We start from the raw sequence: 15,852 nt of genomic DNA on the forward strand, positions 1-15,852 counted from the left end.
CGCGTGTGTGTGTGCGTGTGCGTGTGCGTGTGTGTGTGTGTGTGTGTGTGCGTGTGTGCGTGTGTGTGTCTCTGCAGTGCTGTGTGTTTGTTAACGTGGCTCCGGACCTCAAGGACACGGCGGAGACTCTGAGCACGCTGCAGTTCGGGTCCAGCATTCGACAGGTTTCACTCGGAAAAGCGACGCAAAACATCGTTCCGTCTAAAAACAACAAGACTGTGAAGTGAACAAGAGCGCCGGTGTCTCACACACACACACACACACACACACACACACACACACACACACACACACACACACACACACACACACACACACACACACACACACACACACACACACACACACACACACACACACACACACACACACACACACACACACACACACACACACACACACACACACACACACACACACACACACACACACACACACACAGGTTTATTAACGGTTTGTTATTTGAGTTTGAGTGTTTCACTGTCACAGCTTTCCTCTAGTTTACATTTATATAAGTAATAAAGTCCGTCCTGAAGACGAGCGCGTCTGCGTCTCTGCTGCTTGGATGGAAATCGTTAGAGAGCGAGGGAACGGCAGAGGAAGCGTTCAGGGCGTCGCCGCGCCGCAGGAGCTCCTGTTCCTCAGCAGCTGGTTGAGGACGCTGGTCTGCTTCAGAGCCTGGAGGTTGGAGATGTCCTCGGCGATGACCGGCACGTCCTCGCCCCGGTTCCTCTCGCCTCGCACGTCTTCGTCCTCGTCGCTGTCGGACAGCGTGCACAGGAGGGCGTCGTTCTCGTACGTGGGGAAGTAATACCTGAGGAGAGGTGGAGGTCAGAGGTCACTGCGTGGTTTAGTATCTAGAAACATTTAAAGGTCATTTTTATCCTAATTAAAATGTTTCAAAGGAGAGTTCTGTGACTGAAGGGGACGACAGAGGTATCATTTAACGCTTAACGGCGATTAAAGTCCGTCCACTCAAAGTCTGTCGGACTACTTTACGGATCCTACAGAGAACTACGTTTCCTTCACCGAGGGTTCGTCCGATAATTAATTAACATTATTCTCCATGGTTCTTAAAAAGTTCCCTTTCCCACTGGTCCTGGTCCTGGTCCTGGATCCTAAATGTGTGGAAACCAGGTGCAGCGCCTCCAAACGCTGTAGTACCCATGCCAGGCCTGGAGGTGGCGCTGTAACTGCCACAGAAACACACCAACAACAGAGAAGAAGAGACGGGGAGACGCTGTGGAGAATCCAAACACCGGAGAGTTCCTCTCCAAATCCTCCTCCATCCTAGAGACAAACGTGTCCCTGTGTCTGCGAGGTCACATTTGTCCCCGAGATAATTAACTCTGGAGATGAGTTCAGAACTAAAGTTTCTCTTTAACTAACACACACACACACACACACACACGCACGCAGGCACACACACACACACACACACACACACACACTCCCTCACTGGCCGATCGTGTCGTCACGGAGACAACAGCTGTCTCCAGGATGAAGAAGCTACTTTGAGGGTGCCAGCCAGTCTGCAGGCCTGCAACTGCAGAGTCCCATGGGTCCCTCATGGCCTTCGCGCGCGCGCACGCACACACACACACACACACACACACACACACACACACACACACACACACACACACACACACACACACACACACACACACACACACACACACACACACACACACACACACACACACACACACACACACACACACACACACACACACACACACACACACACACACACACACACACACACACACACACACGATAAAACAACAACTGTCACTGGTTCCCATCAACACGTCACTTCATGGACGCACGAGCAGCTGCAGGTAGGTCTGCATTCATGAATTATTTATATTTATATACAGTATATTTATTTATATTTATATATATATTTATGGATGTGCTGGACTGACTGTGGCTGGTTCCAGGTGGACACGTCCGGCAGCTTCATCACGTGACCTGCAGCCACGATGTGACAGAGGACGGCGTCCCTGCAGGGGAACTTCTCCTGGCAGCCGTAGCAGCGGCTCTGGTGGATCTGACGACGGATGAAGTTCACCAGCTTGACCTGCTGGTAGAACCGCAGGTCTGAGGGAGGACAGGACGGCAGAGCGCCACGTCAGCACGGTTCACATGTGAGACTGTGAAGTTGATCGTGAGGATTGTTTTAAAGACTTGGGTGTTTGACTCACTGAGTTGTGTCCTCAGGTGATGGAGATCAAAGCCGTGAGCGTCCTGAAGGAAAAGGAAGAAATAATCAAACCAGGTAAAAAGTTTATTTCATCACATAATTAAAAATGAAACTCATGCGATCTTCAGCACCAGGGGACGAAATCTGAACCAGAGCTCATGTTGTTTCCTTTTATACCTTCAAAATATTTAATGTCGACGATTTAAACGTGTTAAATCAAGACCATTGCACTTACACACCTGTACGTGCATCCGCGCAATAACACTTGAGCATTAGCACTTAATCATAAACTCGTATGGCCCCTCCCCCATTTCCTGCTCAGTCATTTTGTTTGTTTCTGTTCTTATTGATTGTTTGTGTTGTGCAAAGTCTTCAGTCTTCAACATTAGTTTGATCAGATTCACTGAAGTCGACAATCTGCTCCGATAGAACGACAGAAATCATCCAGTTATAGAAATTAAACACGCCTCTCCGTGCACGTAGAGCCTGTTGTTTGTTCGCCCGTATCATCCTGTCCACTCAGCACCGTCACCAGTACGTGCACACGCCACAGATCCCCCCCCCTTCCCACACACACGCATGTAACAATATCACACGCACACGCCTCAAGCTAGCACACGCTAAATGACGTTACCCGTTTCTACCTATGAGTACGTTTTCCGTTCTACCTCCATGTAGCGTGTACTCCATGCTGTTTAGTGATGAGAGAAGACACAGGAATCTGGTGCACGTGCACTGACGAGCACTCGATGGGAGGGAGGGGGAGGGGCTCGACGGTAGAGGGGGAGGGGCCTGAGAGTTGCCTGGATCTGCCAGACTTGCCGACTGCAGCTTTAATATGCGTTCACACCTTCATGTGTGTGTTTCCGTACCTTCGTGTGTGTGTAGCCGTACCTTCACGTGTGTGTTTCCGTACCTTCGCGTGTGTGTTTCCGTACCTTCGTGTGTGTGTAGCCGTACCTTCATGTGTGTGTAGATCTGCTCCATGGTCTCTGACTGATGATCACAGAACAGACACACGGCAGAGACGGGATGAGCCTTCCAGTCGGACCAATCGCTGCAGAGGACACACAGAGACGAGAGAACAGGACTAGGACTCTGATCCTCCTCAGAGAACATGAATGAAGATGCAGCTGGACCTGGATGAAGATACGTACTCATCGTCATCCTCGGCCAGCTCGCGGTCGTCCTCGCTCTGAACCTCCTCCCAGGTCTTCCCCAGCTCCTGAGCGGAGAACAGGAAGTGACACGGTGAAGTCAATGAGACTGTGATTATATAATAATATACTGAGAATAAACACTTCTTTATGAGCAAACACCTGCAGAACTAAAGACTTTAATGAGCCTCAGCTGCACTTTGTGTTCAGTTTTCTAACGTTAGCATAAACTAGGAGGGTGAACACAGTAAACATCAGCACGCAGAGCTGCAGCTAAGCATTATTTTCATTATCGGTTATTTTATTGACTCATCGATTAATTCTTTGGTCCATAACATTTCATAAAATGGAACAAGTGTTTTACCAGGTAGTTGATGACGTAGAAGCGGTCGTACGTGCTGTTGCTGGCGTTGATGCGGCGGTGAGCTTTCTTCCTCATGTGATCCCTCAGCGTGGTTTTATCTCTGAAGGTTTTCTCACAGTACAAACACTGAAGACTGGACGAGAGGACACGGAGAGACAGAGAGACAGTGACAGTGAATTAAATTTAATTTCATTTAAATTGACTTTAGTTTAATTTAGTTTATTTTACTTAATTTATTTTATTTTATTTGACTTGATTGAATTGAAATGAATTGATTTAATTTAATTTAATTTGATTTAATTTTATTGAATTGAATTTAATTTAATTGATTTTGATCGTCACCAAACCGACGAACATGCTGTCGTTCATGTTTCCAGATCTCCATGTTGGAGATTTACAACGACAGTCTGAACGACCTCCTGACCAAAAGCCCCGGCGCCACTCTGGACCTCAGAGTCCAGGGGAAGTGTGTGTCGGTCCCAGGACTGACCCAGGTCCAGGTCCAGACCGAGTCCGACATCCTCAGCGTCATGGAGACGGGTGAGAAGAACCGAAAGATCGCCTCGACCAAGATGAACATCCAGAGGTGCTGCTCCGTGTCTCCGTGTCTGTGTTTACCTGTTTACCTGTTTTTACTGAGGAGGTTCAGAACCACGTGTGAGTGACGGGTGTGCTGTCCCTCCCCCTCCGCAGCTCTCGCTCTCACCTGGTGGTGGCGCTGCAGGTGGAGGGCTCGGACCAAGTGTCGGGGCTGACGTCTCGCGGCACGCTGACCCTGTGTGATCTCGCCGGGTCTGAACGCATCTCCAAGACGGAAGCTGAGGGTCAGAGGCTGGTGGAGGCGGCCGCCATCAACAAATCCCTGACTGCACTGGGACAGGTGAGCTGCACACGAGGCCCACGAGAGCACCCCCAGATCACGACCCCCCCCCCCACAGACTTCTCTTTACTGATCCTTTGGGATGAACTCATCTCATCTTCAGCCTCTGATCCTGGATCAGGTCTCAGGGGCAGCAGCTCCAGCAGGGACCCCAAACTTCCCTTTCCCGGGCCTCATTAACCAGCTCTAACTGGGGGATCCTGAGGCGTTCCCAGGCCAGTGTGGAGATCTAATCTCTCCACCTGGTCCTGGGTCTTCCCCGAGGCCTCCTCCCAGCTGGACGTGCCTGGAACACCTCCCTAGGGAGGCGCCCAGGGTTCATCCTTACCAGATGATCCTGAACCACCTCAACTGGCTCCTTTCAACGCAAAGGAGCAGCGGCTCTACTCCGAGTTCCTCACGGATGCTGAACTTCTCCCCCTCTCTCTAAGGGAGACTCCAGACCCCCTCCTGAGGAAACACATTTCAGACGCTTGGACCTGGACCTGGTTCTTTGGGTCCTGACCTGGACCTGGTTCTTTGGGTCCTGACCTGGACCTGGTTCTTTGGGTCCTGACCTGGACCTGGTTCTTTGGGTCCTGACCCAGCTTTCATGACCACAGGTGAGGGTAGGAACCAGGACTGAGGGTAGATCCAGAGGTTTGTCTTCCTCAGCCCAGTTCCATTCATTCATTCATTCATCTTCAGCCTCTTGTCCCTGTCGGGGTCTCGGGGGGCTGGAGCCGATCCCAGCTGACATCGGGCGTGAGGCGGGGTCCACCCTGGGCAGGACGCCAGTCTATCACAGGACACATAGAGACGAACAGAGACAGACAACCATTCACACCTACGGGTGATTTAGAGTCATCAATGAACCGAACACCTGCACGTCTTTGGACTGTGGGAGGAAACCGGAGAACCCGGAGAAAACCCACGCAGACACGGGGACAACATGCAAACTCCACACAGAAGGGCCCCAGCCGGGATTCAACCCAGGAACCCTCTTGCTGTGAGGTGACAGTGCTAACCACCACCCCACTGTGTCGCCCAGAATGTTTCCATCAGACACAAATAAAGTCTTAAAGGACGAGACACTGAGCAGAGACGGATCCTCGTCCTGTTCAGAACTGGAAACCAACTCCAGCTGCAGAGTTGAAACCACTCCCCACCGAGAGTCTTCATCAACCTGTCCTCTCGTGCACTTGTTTCACGTGCACGCCCGACCTCACTGTGACGCTGAGAGGGTCGACCCTGTGTTCTTCATGTGGACGAGCTGCTCAGTCTCAGGGTTCAGTCTCCTCAGAGCAGATCACCGTCTTCACAGGAGCCAGGAGAGCTGCAGAGAAATGTGTGTGTCCAACGATGTGTGTGTCCAACAATGTGTGTGTCCGACAACAAGGAACGTGTCCCTGGGTGCAGATTAACACCGATGCCCTGGAGGTTCCTTGGTTATTTAAACAAACGTGCTCGTGCAGCAGTGAACACTAAAAAATAACCTGTTCTCTAATTTAATCCGCAGTGTTTATGTTTGAATGAAGAGAACCTTTAGTTCAGAGCGACCGTGGGTCAAAGATGGCTGTCGTCTGTCCTGCAGGTGTTCGGCGCCCTCAAGTGTAACGCCCTCCACGTCCCCTTCAGGAACTCGAAGCTCACGCTCCTCCTGCAGCCCTGCCTCAGCGGGGACGCCAAGGTAACGCTCACACTGAGGGTAGAGACACATATATACATGTATACATATATACATACATGTATATATACATATACACATATATACAGCACAGACCAAAGGTTTGGACACACCACCTCTTTCTTTTCAGGACTATTGGCGTTGTAGCTTCACACTGAAGGCATCAAAACTATGAATGAACACGTGGAAATATGAACTTAACACGCCTGATGTTCTAGATTCATATTTAACCACTAAAGCTGCTGAAAATAACAGCAAACCTCTGCAGCAGCATGAGAAGAGTCCCTACACACACAACAAAGCAGCAATGGGCTCCTTCCACTGTACTGGACTTTACTATGAGAGGAGCTGGTGCAGGGGCCAGTAGGTAAGTCTTTAAAACACTCTTTTAATAAACTCTGGCTTCACTAACTACGCTGATGACGCTTTGTTGTGTGTGTAGGGACTCTTCTCATGCTGCTGCAGAGGTTTGCTGTTATTTTCAGCAGCATTAGTGGTTAAAAAAGACCTTTGAATGCCTTCACCGTGCTGCCCCGAGCTAATCACTGTTAGCCACGTCCTGTTAGCCACTCTACCGGATTTCATCGTTAATAGTTGTTACACAAAAAAAAGGTTTATATAATATATTATATATAAGGTTTATTCAAGATGATTTTGCAGCCAAATTACACTTTAAGGAGTTAAATGAGATGTAAACAAACGTGTGTGTGTGTGCGTGTGCGTGTGCGTGTGCGTGTGCGTGTGTGTGTGTGTGTGTGTGTCTGTGTGTGTGTGTGTGTGTCTCTCTCTGCAGTGCTGTGTGTTTGTGAACGTGGCTCCGGACCTCAAGGACGCGGCGGAGACTCTGAGCACGCTGCAGTTCGGCTCCAGCATTCGACAGGTTTCACTTGGAAAAGCGACGCAAAACATCGTTCCGTCTAAAAACAACAAGACTGTGAAGTGAACAAGAGCGGCGGTGACACACACACACACACACACACACACACACACACACACAGGTTTATTAACGGTTTGTTATTTGAGTTTGAGTGTTTCACTGTCACAGCTTTCCTCTAGTTTACATTTATATAAGTAATAAAGTAATAAAGTCCGTCCTGAAGACGAGCGCGTCTGCGTCTCTGCTGCTTGGATGGAAATCGTTAGAGAGCGAGGGAACGGCAGAAGCAGCGTTCAGGGCGTCGCCGCGCCGCAGGAGCTCCTGTTCCTCAGCAGCTGGTTGAGGACGCTGCTCTGCTTCAGCGCCTGGAGGTTGGAGATGTCCTCGGCGATGACCGGCACGTCCTCGCCCCGGTTCCTCTCGCCTCGCACGTCTTCGTCCTCGTCGCTGTCGGACAGCGTGCACAGGAGGGCGTCGTTCTCGTACGTGGGGAAGTAATACCTGAGGAGAGGTGGAGGTCAGAGGTCACTGCGTGGTTTAGTGTTTAGAAACATTTAAAGGTCATTTTTATCCTAATTAAACGGTTTCAAAGAGAGAAGTTCTGTGACTGAAGGGGACGACAGAGGTATCATTTAACGCTTAACGGCGATTAAAGTCCGTCCACTCAAAGTCTGTCGGACTACTTTACGGATCCTACAGAGAAATACGTTTTCCTTCACCGAGGGTTCGTCCGATAATTAATTAACTTTATTCTCCGTGGTTCTTAAAAAGTTCCCTTTTCCACTGGTCCTGGTCCTGGTCCTGGTCCTGGTCCTGGATCCTAAATCTCTGCGTCCACATGAAACCAGGTGCAACGACTCCAAACGCTGTAGTACCCATGCCAGGCCTGGAGGTGGCGCTGTAACTGCCACAGAAACACACCAACAACGGAGAAGAAGAGACGGGGAGACGCTGTGGAGAATCCAAACACCGGAGAGTTCCTCTCCAAATCCTCCTCCATCCTAGAGACGAACGTGTCCCTGGTTCTGCGAGGTCACATTTGTCCCCGAGATAATTAACTCTGGAGATGAGTTCAGAACTAGAGTTTCCCTTTAACTAACACACACACACACACACACACTCACACACACTCACACTCACACTCGCACTCGCACACGCACACGCACACGCACACGCACACGCACACGCACCCACACCCACTCCCTCATTGGCCGATCGTGTCGTCACGGAGACAACAGCTGTCTCCAGGATGAAGAAGCTACTTTGAGGGTGCCAGCCAGTCTGCAGGCCTGCAACTGCAGAGTCCCATGGGTCCCTCATGGCCTTCACACGCACGCACGCACGCACACGCACACGCAAACGCTCACGCACACACACACACGCACGATAATGGAAAACAATGAGTTTGATAAAAACAACAAACTCTGTCACTGGTTCCCACCAACACGTCACTTCATGGACGCACGAGCAGCTGCAGGTAGGTCTGCATTCATGAATTATTTATATTTATATACAGTATATTTATTTATATTTATATATATATTTATGGATGTGCTGGACTGACTGTGGCTGGTTCCAGGTGGACACGTCCGGCAGCTTCATCACGTGACCTGCAGCCACGATGTGACAGAGGACGGCGTCCCTGCAGGGGAACTTCTCCTGGCAGCCGTAGCAGCGGCTCTGGTGGATCTGACGACGGATGAAGTTCACCAGCTTGACCTGCTGGTAGAACCGCAGGTCTGAGGGAGGACAGGACGGCAGAGCGCCACGTCAGCACGGTTCACATGTGAGACTGTGAAGTTGATCGTGAGGATTGTTTTAAAGACTTGGGTGTTTGACTCACTGAGTTGTGTCCTCAGGTGATGGAGATCAAAGCCGTGAGCGTCCTGAAGGAAAAGGAAGAAATAATCAAACCAGGTAAAAAGTTTATTTCATCACATAATTAAAAATGAAACTCATGCGATCTTCAGCACCAGGGGACGAAATCTGAACCAGAGCTCATGTTGTTTCCTTTTATACCTTCAAAATATTTAATGTCGACGATTTAAACGTGTTAAATCAAGACCATTGCACTTACACACCTGTACGTGCATCCGCGCAATAACACTTGAGCATTAGCACTTAATCATAAACTCGTATGGCCCCTCCCCCATTTCCTGCTCAGTCATTTTGTTTGTTTCTGTTCTTATTGATTGTTTGTGTTGTGCAAAGTCTTCAGTCTTCAACATTAGTTTGATCAGATTCACTGAAGTCGACAATCTGCTCCGATAGAACGACAGAAATCATCCAGTTATAGAAATTAAACACGCCTCTCCGTGCACGTAGAGCCTGTTGTTTGTTCGCCCGTATCATCCTGTCCACTCAGCACCGTCACCAGTACGTGCACACGCCACAGATCCCCCCCCCTTCCCACACACACGCATGTAACAATATCACACGCACACGCCTCAAGCTAGCACACGCTAAATGACGTTACCCGTTTCTACCTATGAGTACGTTTGCCGTTCTACCTCCATGTAGCGTGTACTCCATGCTGTTTAGTGATGAGAGAAGACACAGGAATCTGGTGCACGTGCACTGACGAGCACTCGATGGGAGGGAGGGGGAGGGGCTCGACGGTAGAGGGGGAGGGGCCTGAGAGTTGCCTGGATCTGCCAGACTTGCCGACTGCAGCTTTAATATGCGTTCACACCTTCATGTGTGTGTTTCCGTACCTTCGTGTGTGTGTAGCCGTACCTTCACGTGTGTGTTTCCGTACCTTCGCGTGTGTGTTTCCGTACCTTCGTGTGTGTGTAGCCGTACCTTCATGTGTGTGTAGATCTGCTCCATGGTCTCTGACTGATGATCACAGAACAGACACACGGCAGAGACGGGATGAGCCTTCCAGTCGGACCAATCGCTGCAGAGGACACACAGAGACGAGAGAACAGGACTAGGACTCTGATCCTCCTCAGAGAACATGAATGAAGATGCAGCTGGACCTGGATGAAGATACGTACTCATCGTCATCCTCGGCCAGCTCGCGGTCGTCCTCGCTCTGAACCTCCTCCCAGGTCTTCCCCAGCTCCTGAGCGGAGAACAGGAAGTGACACGGTGAAGTCAATGAGACTGTGATTATATAATAATATACTGAGAATAAACACTTCTTTATGAGCAAACACCTGCAGAACTAAAGACTTTAATGAGCCTCAGCTGCACTTTGTGTTCAGTTTTCTAAAGTTAGCATAAACTAGGAGGGTGAACACAGTAAACATCAGCACGCAGAGCTGCAGCTAAGCATTATTTTCATTATCGGTTATTTTATTGACTCATCGATTAATTCTTTGGTCCATAACATTTCATAAAATGGAACAAGTGTTTTACCAGGTAGTTGATGACGTAGAAGCGGTCGTACGTGCTGTTGCTGGCGTTGATGCGGCGGTGAGCTTTCTTCCTCATGTGATCCCTCAGCGTGGTTTTATCTCTGAAGGTTTTCTCACAGTACAAACACTGAAGACTGGACGAGAGGACACGGAGAGACAGAGAGACAGTGACACGGAGATACAGAGACACAGAGACACAGAGACACGGAGATACAGAGACACAGAGACACAGAGACACGGAGAGACAGAGACACAGAGACACGGAGAGACAGAGACACAGAGAGACAGAGACACAGAGAGACAGAGACATGGAGACACAGAGTGACAGAGACACAGAGACACGGAGACACAGAGACATGGAGACACAGAGTGACAGAGACACAGAGAGACAGAGTGACAGAGACACAGAGTGACAGAGACACGGTGACACAGTGACACAGAGAGACAGTGAAATGCAGGACTGAAGGGCGTCAGGCAGGCGTGTGTGTGTGTTTCTGACGTTCTCAGTGTCGTAATAAAGACGGAGGCGTCCCTCGCTCTTACTTGTCCAGCTTGTTCTGCAGCGTGTCCAGAAACTGGTCGCAGTAGACGATGTTGTCCGGCAGTCCGATGCTGAAGGAATGTTCTCTGGCCATGTGGTTCAGCAGAGATGACCTGGAAACACCTCGCTGCTTAGTCTTATTTATGAAAGCATCAACAGTGTGTGTGAGGTTTGTCTTGGTCTTTTTATACAACTGGTTAAGAACTAAAACAAAGATAAACCACGCTGGGCGTGAGTGATCGAGTCCTGGAGTCGTCCTCGCTTCAGATTAACTTGATTGGTAAACAACGGCACTCGCGTGTGGAGCCTCTCTTGTTTCTGGTTTGACCCGAGACACAAACACCTTTGATTTTCAGAACCGGTTCTTCTCCTCACCATCAGAGACGTTGTGTGACTACATGACGGAGTTAGTGTGCAAGACTCAGACGACGTGGAGGGGGAAAGCAGTGACACTCTGAGCCGCAGTGTCAAGGCACTGGACGCCCTCTTCAGGAGGACTAGTTTGAAAATATGGATGTGAACGAGCTCAAAGCTTGTGTCAGTGAGCCGAGCACTGGTCCTCAGAGAAACCCACTGGAGCGGTGGAAGTCCAACAATCCCTGCCACCTCAATGCCAGAGGAGCGCCCGTTCTCCACAGCAGACGGATCATTAACAGACTGAGAACGAGGGTTTCATCTCGTTTTTGGAAGGAAACAATGTTTTCAAGTGGTGGTTGTGAAACATTTAATCCTTCGAGGGGAACCGTCACTGTTTTGATTGAGCGTAAGCATCAGGTGTTGGGTAGGCTGTACCGCTGTGCATAATTATTCCTGCAGTAAGATGCGTTCACTTCTAAAACTAGATTTGGAAAAACGAGGACTCGATTGACCCCTCCAGGAATTGATGCAAACCCTCGATCTCGGAATGAACTTCTCGTGCTCATCCCTGATTCCCAGCGCTGACAGCGTCCACTTCTGCTCTTTCTCACATTCAGGGAGTGTTTAAAGCAGCTGACTGACCTGTTTCCTGTGAACTCTTCGCTGCAGAACATGCAGGCGCGAGTGAAGCTGCTGTCGTCTCTCTCCTGCTGCTGCTGCTCCAGCACCTCTTCCTGCAACACACCGACACTGTCAGAGGAGAGCGACGTCGGCTCGGATTGGCTCGTCCAAACAGGACAGGAAAATGTGAGTGAAGCTTCGGATTCATGACAGAACAGAGCTGTGCTTTTGTCACCGAGTGTCAGATCCTCACCAGTCGTTTCTGCTGCAGCTTCTCTCTCAGGATTCTGTCCTCTGGAAGGACGTCGCACAGCAGGAAGTAGTCCTCCTGCTTCTCTGTGAGAGGTTACATTTACAGCGTTTAACACTTTCATCGAGCAGTAGAAGAAGTCAAGGTGCCAGTGTGTTTGAGCGGCAGATACGTGTTTCACCGACCTTTGCTCTGAGCTTAAAGACGGTTCAGAGCCACAGGTGTGAGGGACTCACCTGTGTGTGGAAACATGTGGGGGAACTTACCGAGCGGGCCGGTGGAGTTGGTTTTGATCACGCTGCAGAAATCTGTGACCGGTTGCTCCAAGAATCTGCCCTTCCAGTACAACATGTACCTGACGGAGGACAGGAAACGCATGAGAGGAGGAGAATCGCTCACTGGAAACACCTACACGTGATAGGCGTGATTGCTCCATTCTTTTTCTATGGAGGAGGCGACAGCGCCAAACGTAGTGCCGCGCACCGCTAAGATTGGCGCTCAACGCTCAAATCGGTTCAGCTTTGACCTTTTAAAAGCGCAACCAATGAGAAAGAAGCTTTGAGTGACATTTACGTTTCCTAGACAACCAAAGGGACATCAAGCGGGTCAGAAAGATGGAGGAAAAACTTATGGTCGTATCACGATCAGAAGGAAAGGATGGAGGTTTTTCAGCATCACAGCAGGTTTGTGAAGAGGCAGTTTACAAGCTAACGGTTGCTACAATGCTAACGTTGATTTAGCTGTATGTGTAGGTGTTACTTTTTCCAGGAGGACATCTAATTGTTTTATTTCCAACCTAAAGCAGGACTGAAACCTGTCTTCATGAACTCGGAGCTCTCTAATAAGGTCGAACTCCCCCTTTTCTGAGCAACGCAACAACGTCTCAAGCACCCAAACTCTTCTTTGCTTCTTTTTTCGCCACTGTCCAACAACAACAGCGAGCGCAAGAGACTTTTGTCAGGGGCACTTAAAAACATTGTGAAATAAACAAAAGATTTAATGTCTTATCACAAAAATATTCTCTGATACGCTCTTATTCTCTACTTTTCTGGGGGTGATAACCGGCGCTGCTGTTGCCTAGCAATGCTGACTGGCCCGCTGACCCTCGCTGAGTCACAGCGCAACAAGCTTATCGTGTGAAGACCCCTTTACACAACGTCTTCTGTGTCCAGCTCTGGCTTGGAGACAAATATGTCTCATCTCATCTTCAGCCTCTGATCCTGGATCAGGTCTCGGGGGCAGCAGCTCCAGCAGGGACCCCAAACTTCCCTTTCCCGGGCCACATTAACCAGCTCTAACTGGGGGATCCTGAGGCGTTCCCAGGCCAGTGTGGAGATCTAATCTCTCCACCTGGTCCTGGGTCTTCCCCGAGGCAGTGTGAAGTGTTAATGCATTGCAAACTGGGAGTGTGGAATTCTAAAGAGTGGACATTTAACAGGTCAGGAGGGTGAAATACAGAGATGCTATCGGTGGCACTACAGGGAAAATGTTTCAAATGCAGTACAGTCAATTTACGGTCATGTGGTCCAGGCACAGAGGAGTTTCTCTCATTTGGAGCATGTCAGCATGAACAGGAAGAATGATTACAGCAAACAAACCTGAGTGTGAATCTCTCCTTTAACGCCTTAAACTTTGACCTTTACAAGACGCGTTTCCTGAGTTGGGACGATCAGCTGCAGAAAGAGCTCTTACTTTGGGAGGTCTGCGACCAGCTTGACGTCAGCGATGACCAGCTTGTGTTCCAGCAGCAGGTGCTTGAGGAGGGCGTCTTTCTGCTGCAGGGGGACGGACTCCGGGCAGAAGAGACATGGCAGCGGCGACTCTGCACTGAGACGCTGCTCAGCGGGAACGCCGGGGCCATCGGGCGGCTGCTCCGGGAAACACAGCGGCTCCAGGATGCTGTCCTGACCTGAGAGAGGGAAACAAGTCCAGGTAAAATCCAAACTCTTTTTTTAGCTCATTGACTTTCCTCCAGAACCAGCTGGGTATTTCTTCTCAATCCTCAGTGTGTCTGAAGGTCAGAGTTGGACTTTTGTTTGTTTCTTTCTTCATCAGACAGTGTGTTTATCTTCCTTAGTGTAATTTTGAAGACAAAGTTCTTGTTCGGCTGCTTGTGTTTAGTTGGTATTTAAGGTCTGGGCATTTTAGCATCTTTTGTTCAGTGGAAAAAACAACATGTTGTACAATTTGTTCCCATCAAACCAGAGATACAAGGTTCCAAATCGTAATAAGCTCACAGTGAAGTTCTCTTTTGTGCACCAGTCAAACTAATTACTTAATCCTGGAGCAGAAACACGCTGACAGGCCTTATTTGGTGTTTTCTGAGACGGTACTGTTCTGTTGAATGGACGGATGTTTGTCCTGATGTCTTAATGCTCATTTTTTCTCGCCTCTTCTGTCTTTTCTGCGTTGCTGTAAATAAAGCTGCCGGGATGCAAAACTGATTTCAGACTCTGACGATAAACAATTACAAAAACAATAACAATTGGGTGGCAGTAGCTCAGTCCATAGGTGACTCGGCTGGGAGATGTATAGAGCGTGGACTGGTGGCTGGAGAGGTGCCAGTTCATCTCCTGGGCACTGCCGAGGTGCTGTTGAGCAAGGTACCGAACCCCCAACTGCTCGGGGCGCTGGTCACTGGCAGCCCCCTCGCTCTGACATCTCTCCCTAATTGTGTGTGTGTGTGTGTGTGTGTGTGTGTGTGTGTGTGTGTGTGTGTGTGTGTGTGTGTGTGTGTGTGTGTGTGTGTGTGTGTGTGTGTGTGTGTGTGTGTGTGTGTAACATGAACAATAATAAGAGTGAAAAAATTCAATTTCCCGTTGCGCGATAAATAAAGTAATTATTTTTCTTCTAAAGTGATATTGTATATTTTTCAAGCTAAAAAAATTGAAGAAATGTGCAGAAGAAGGAGGAGAAGAAGAAGAAGAAGAGGAAGAAGAAGAAGCAGAAGAAGAGAAAGAGGAAGAAGAAGAAGGAGACAAAGAAGAAGAAGAGGAAGAAGAAGAAGAAGAGGAAGAAGAATGAGATGAAGAAGAATGAGATGAAGAAGAAAAGGAAGAAGAAGTGATCTTCAGTAAAAGTAAAAACACCCCAGTGAACAAATGCTGTGACCTGTTCAGCAGAATATCACATTAATGTGTTTTATTGTTGTATAATTACCGTGAGTAACTTTATAAACTGCTGAGTGGTTTAATCTGGTGGATTAAGTTTTGTTTTAATAATATTAATCTAATAATCTGTGTTTCCCTTTTTATTTAAAACAAAACCAGGTTGTTTGAGTTCATTTAAATGTGTTTTTTCTTCATTTAAACAACAGTTCAGTTCATGTGAAACTGGAAATCCAGCAGGAAACTTAAATACATATTAAAGAGCTGTAGCCAGCTAGCATAGCGAGCTAGCCGTTAGCCGTTTATCTCCGTTTTAAACCGCAGACAGAAACATTTTCCCGCTCTTTTTTCTGCGTGAACAGCTCCGAGTTTCACCTGAAGCTGAATTTTTACTTTAAAACAACAAAAAAACTTCATTAAATCCACAGAAACGTTTTTAAAACACCCTCACCGTCTCTGCT

General features: G+C 48.8%; 2 protein-coding genes across 2 annotated transcripts in view; both read right to left on the reverse strand.

Moving 5' to 3' along the window:
* Window positions 1–415: 415 nt before the first annotated feature.
* LOC310949205 (zinc finger protein 277-like) lies at window positions 416–6,214 on the reverse strand. The gene is made up of 7 exons (XM_083916560.1): window positions 6,133–6,214; window positions 3,731–3,863; window positions 3,367–3,434; window positions 3,170–3,266; window positions 2,211–2,253; window positions 1,932–2,106; window positions 416–814 (listed from the first exon to the last, which is right to left on the reverse strand). The coding sequence occupies exons 2-7, from the start codon at window positions 3,803–3,805 to the stop codon at window positions 607–609; spliced, it is 666 nt and encodes a 221-aa protein (XP_083772686.1). The 5' UTR covers window positions 3,806–3,863; window positions 6,133–6,214; the 3' UTR covers window positions 416–606.
* Window positions 6,215–6,999: 785 nt separating this feature from the next.
* Window positions 7,000–15,852, reverse strand: part of LOC310949029 (zinc finger protein 277-like) — a gene marked incomplete at its 5' end in the record, with an annotated part of 18,087 nt that continues 9,234 nt past the window's right edge. The window contains 11 exons of the mRNA XM_083916361.1: window positions 7,000–7,654; window positions 8,718–8,892; window positions 8,997–9,039; window positions 9,956–10,052; window positions 10,153–10,220; window positions 10,517–10,649; window positions 11,059–11,169; window positions 12,056–12,147; window positions 12,288–12,370; window positions 12,551–12,639; window positions 13,977–14,193. Coding sequence (XP_083772487.1) covers window positions 7,447–7,654; window positions 8,718–8,892; window positions 8,997–9,039; window positions 9,956–10,052; window positions 10,153–10,220; window positions 10,517–10,649; window positions 11,059–11,169; window positions 12,056–12,147; window positions 12,288–12,370; window positions 12,551–12,639; window positions 13,977–14,193 — 1,316 coding nt within the window. The 3' untranslated portion in view covers window positions 7,000–7,446. The remainder of the gene's footprint in view (window positions 7,655–8,717; window positions 8,893–8,996; window positions 9,040–9,955; window positions 10,053–10,152; window positions 10,221–10,516; window positions 10,650–11,058; window positions 11,170–12,055; window positions 12,148–12,287; window positions 12,371–12,550; window positions 12,640–13,976; window positions 14,194–15,852) is intronic.

Source organism: Echiichthys vipera, assembly GCF_963691815.1.
Source record: "Echiichthys vipera genome assembly, chromosome: 7".
Lineage (NCBI taxonomy): Eukaryota > Metazoa > Chordata > Actinopteri > Perciformes > Trachinidae > Echiichthys > Echiichthys vipera.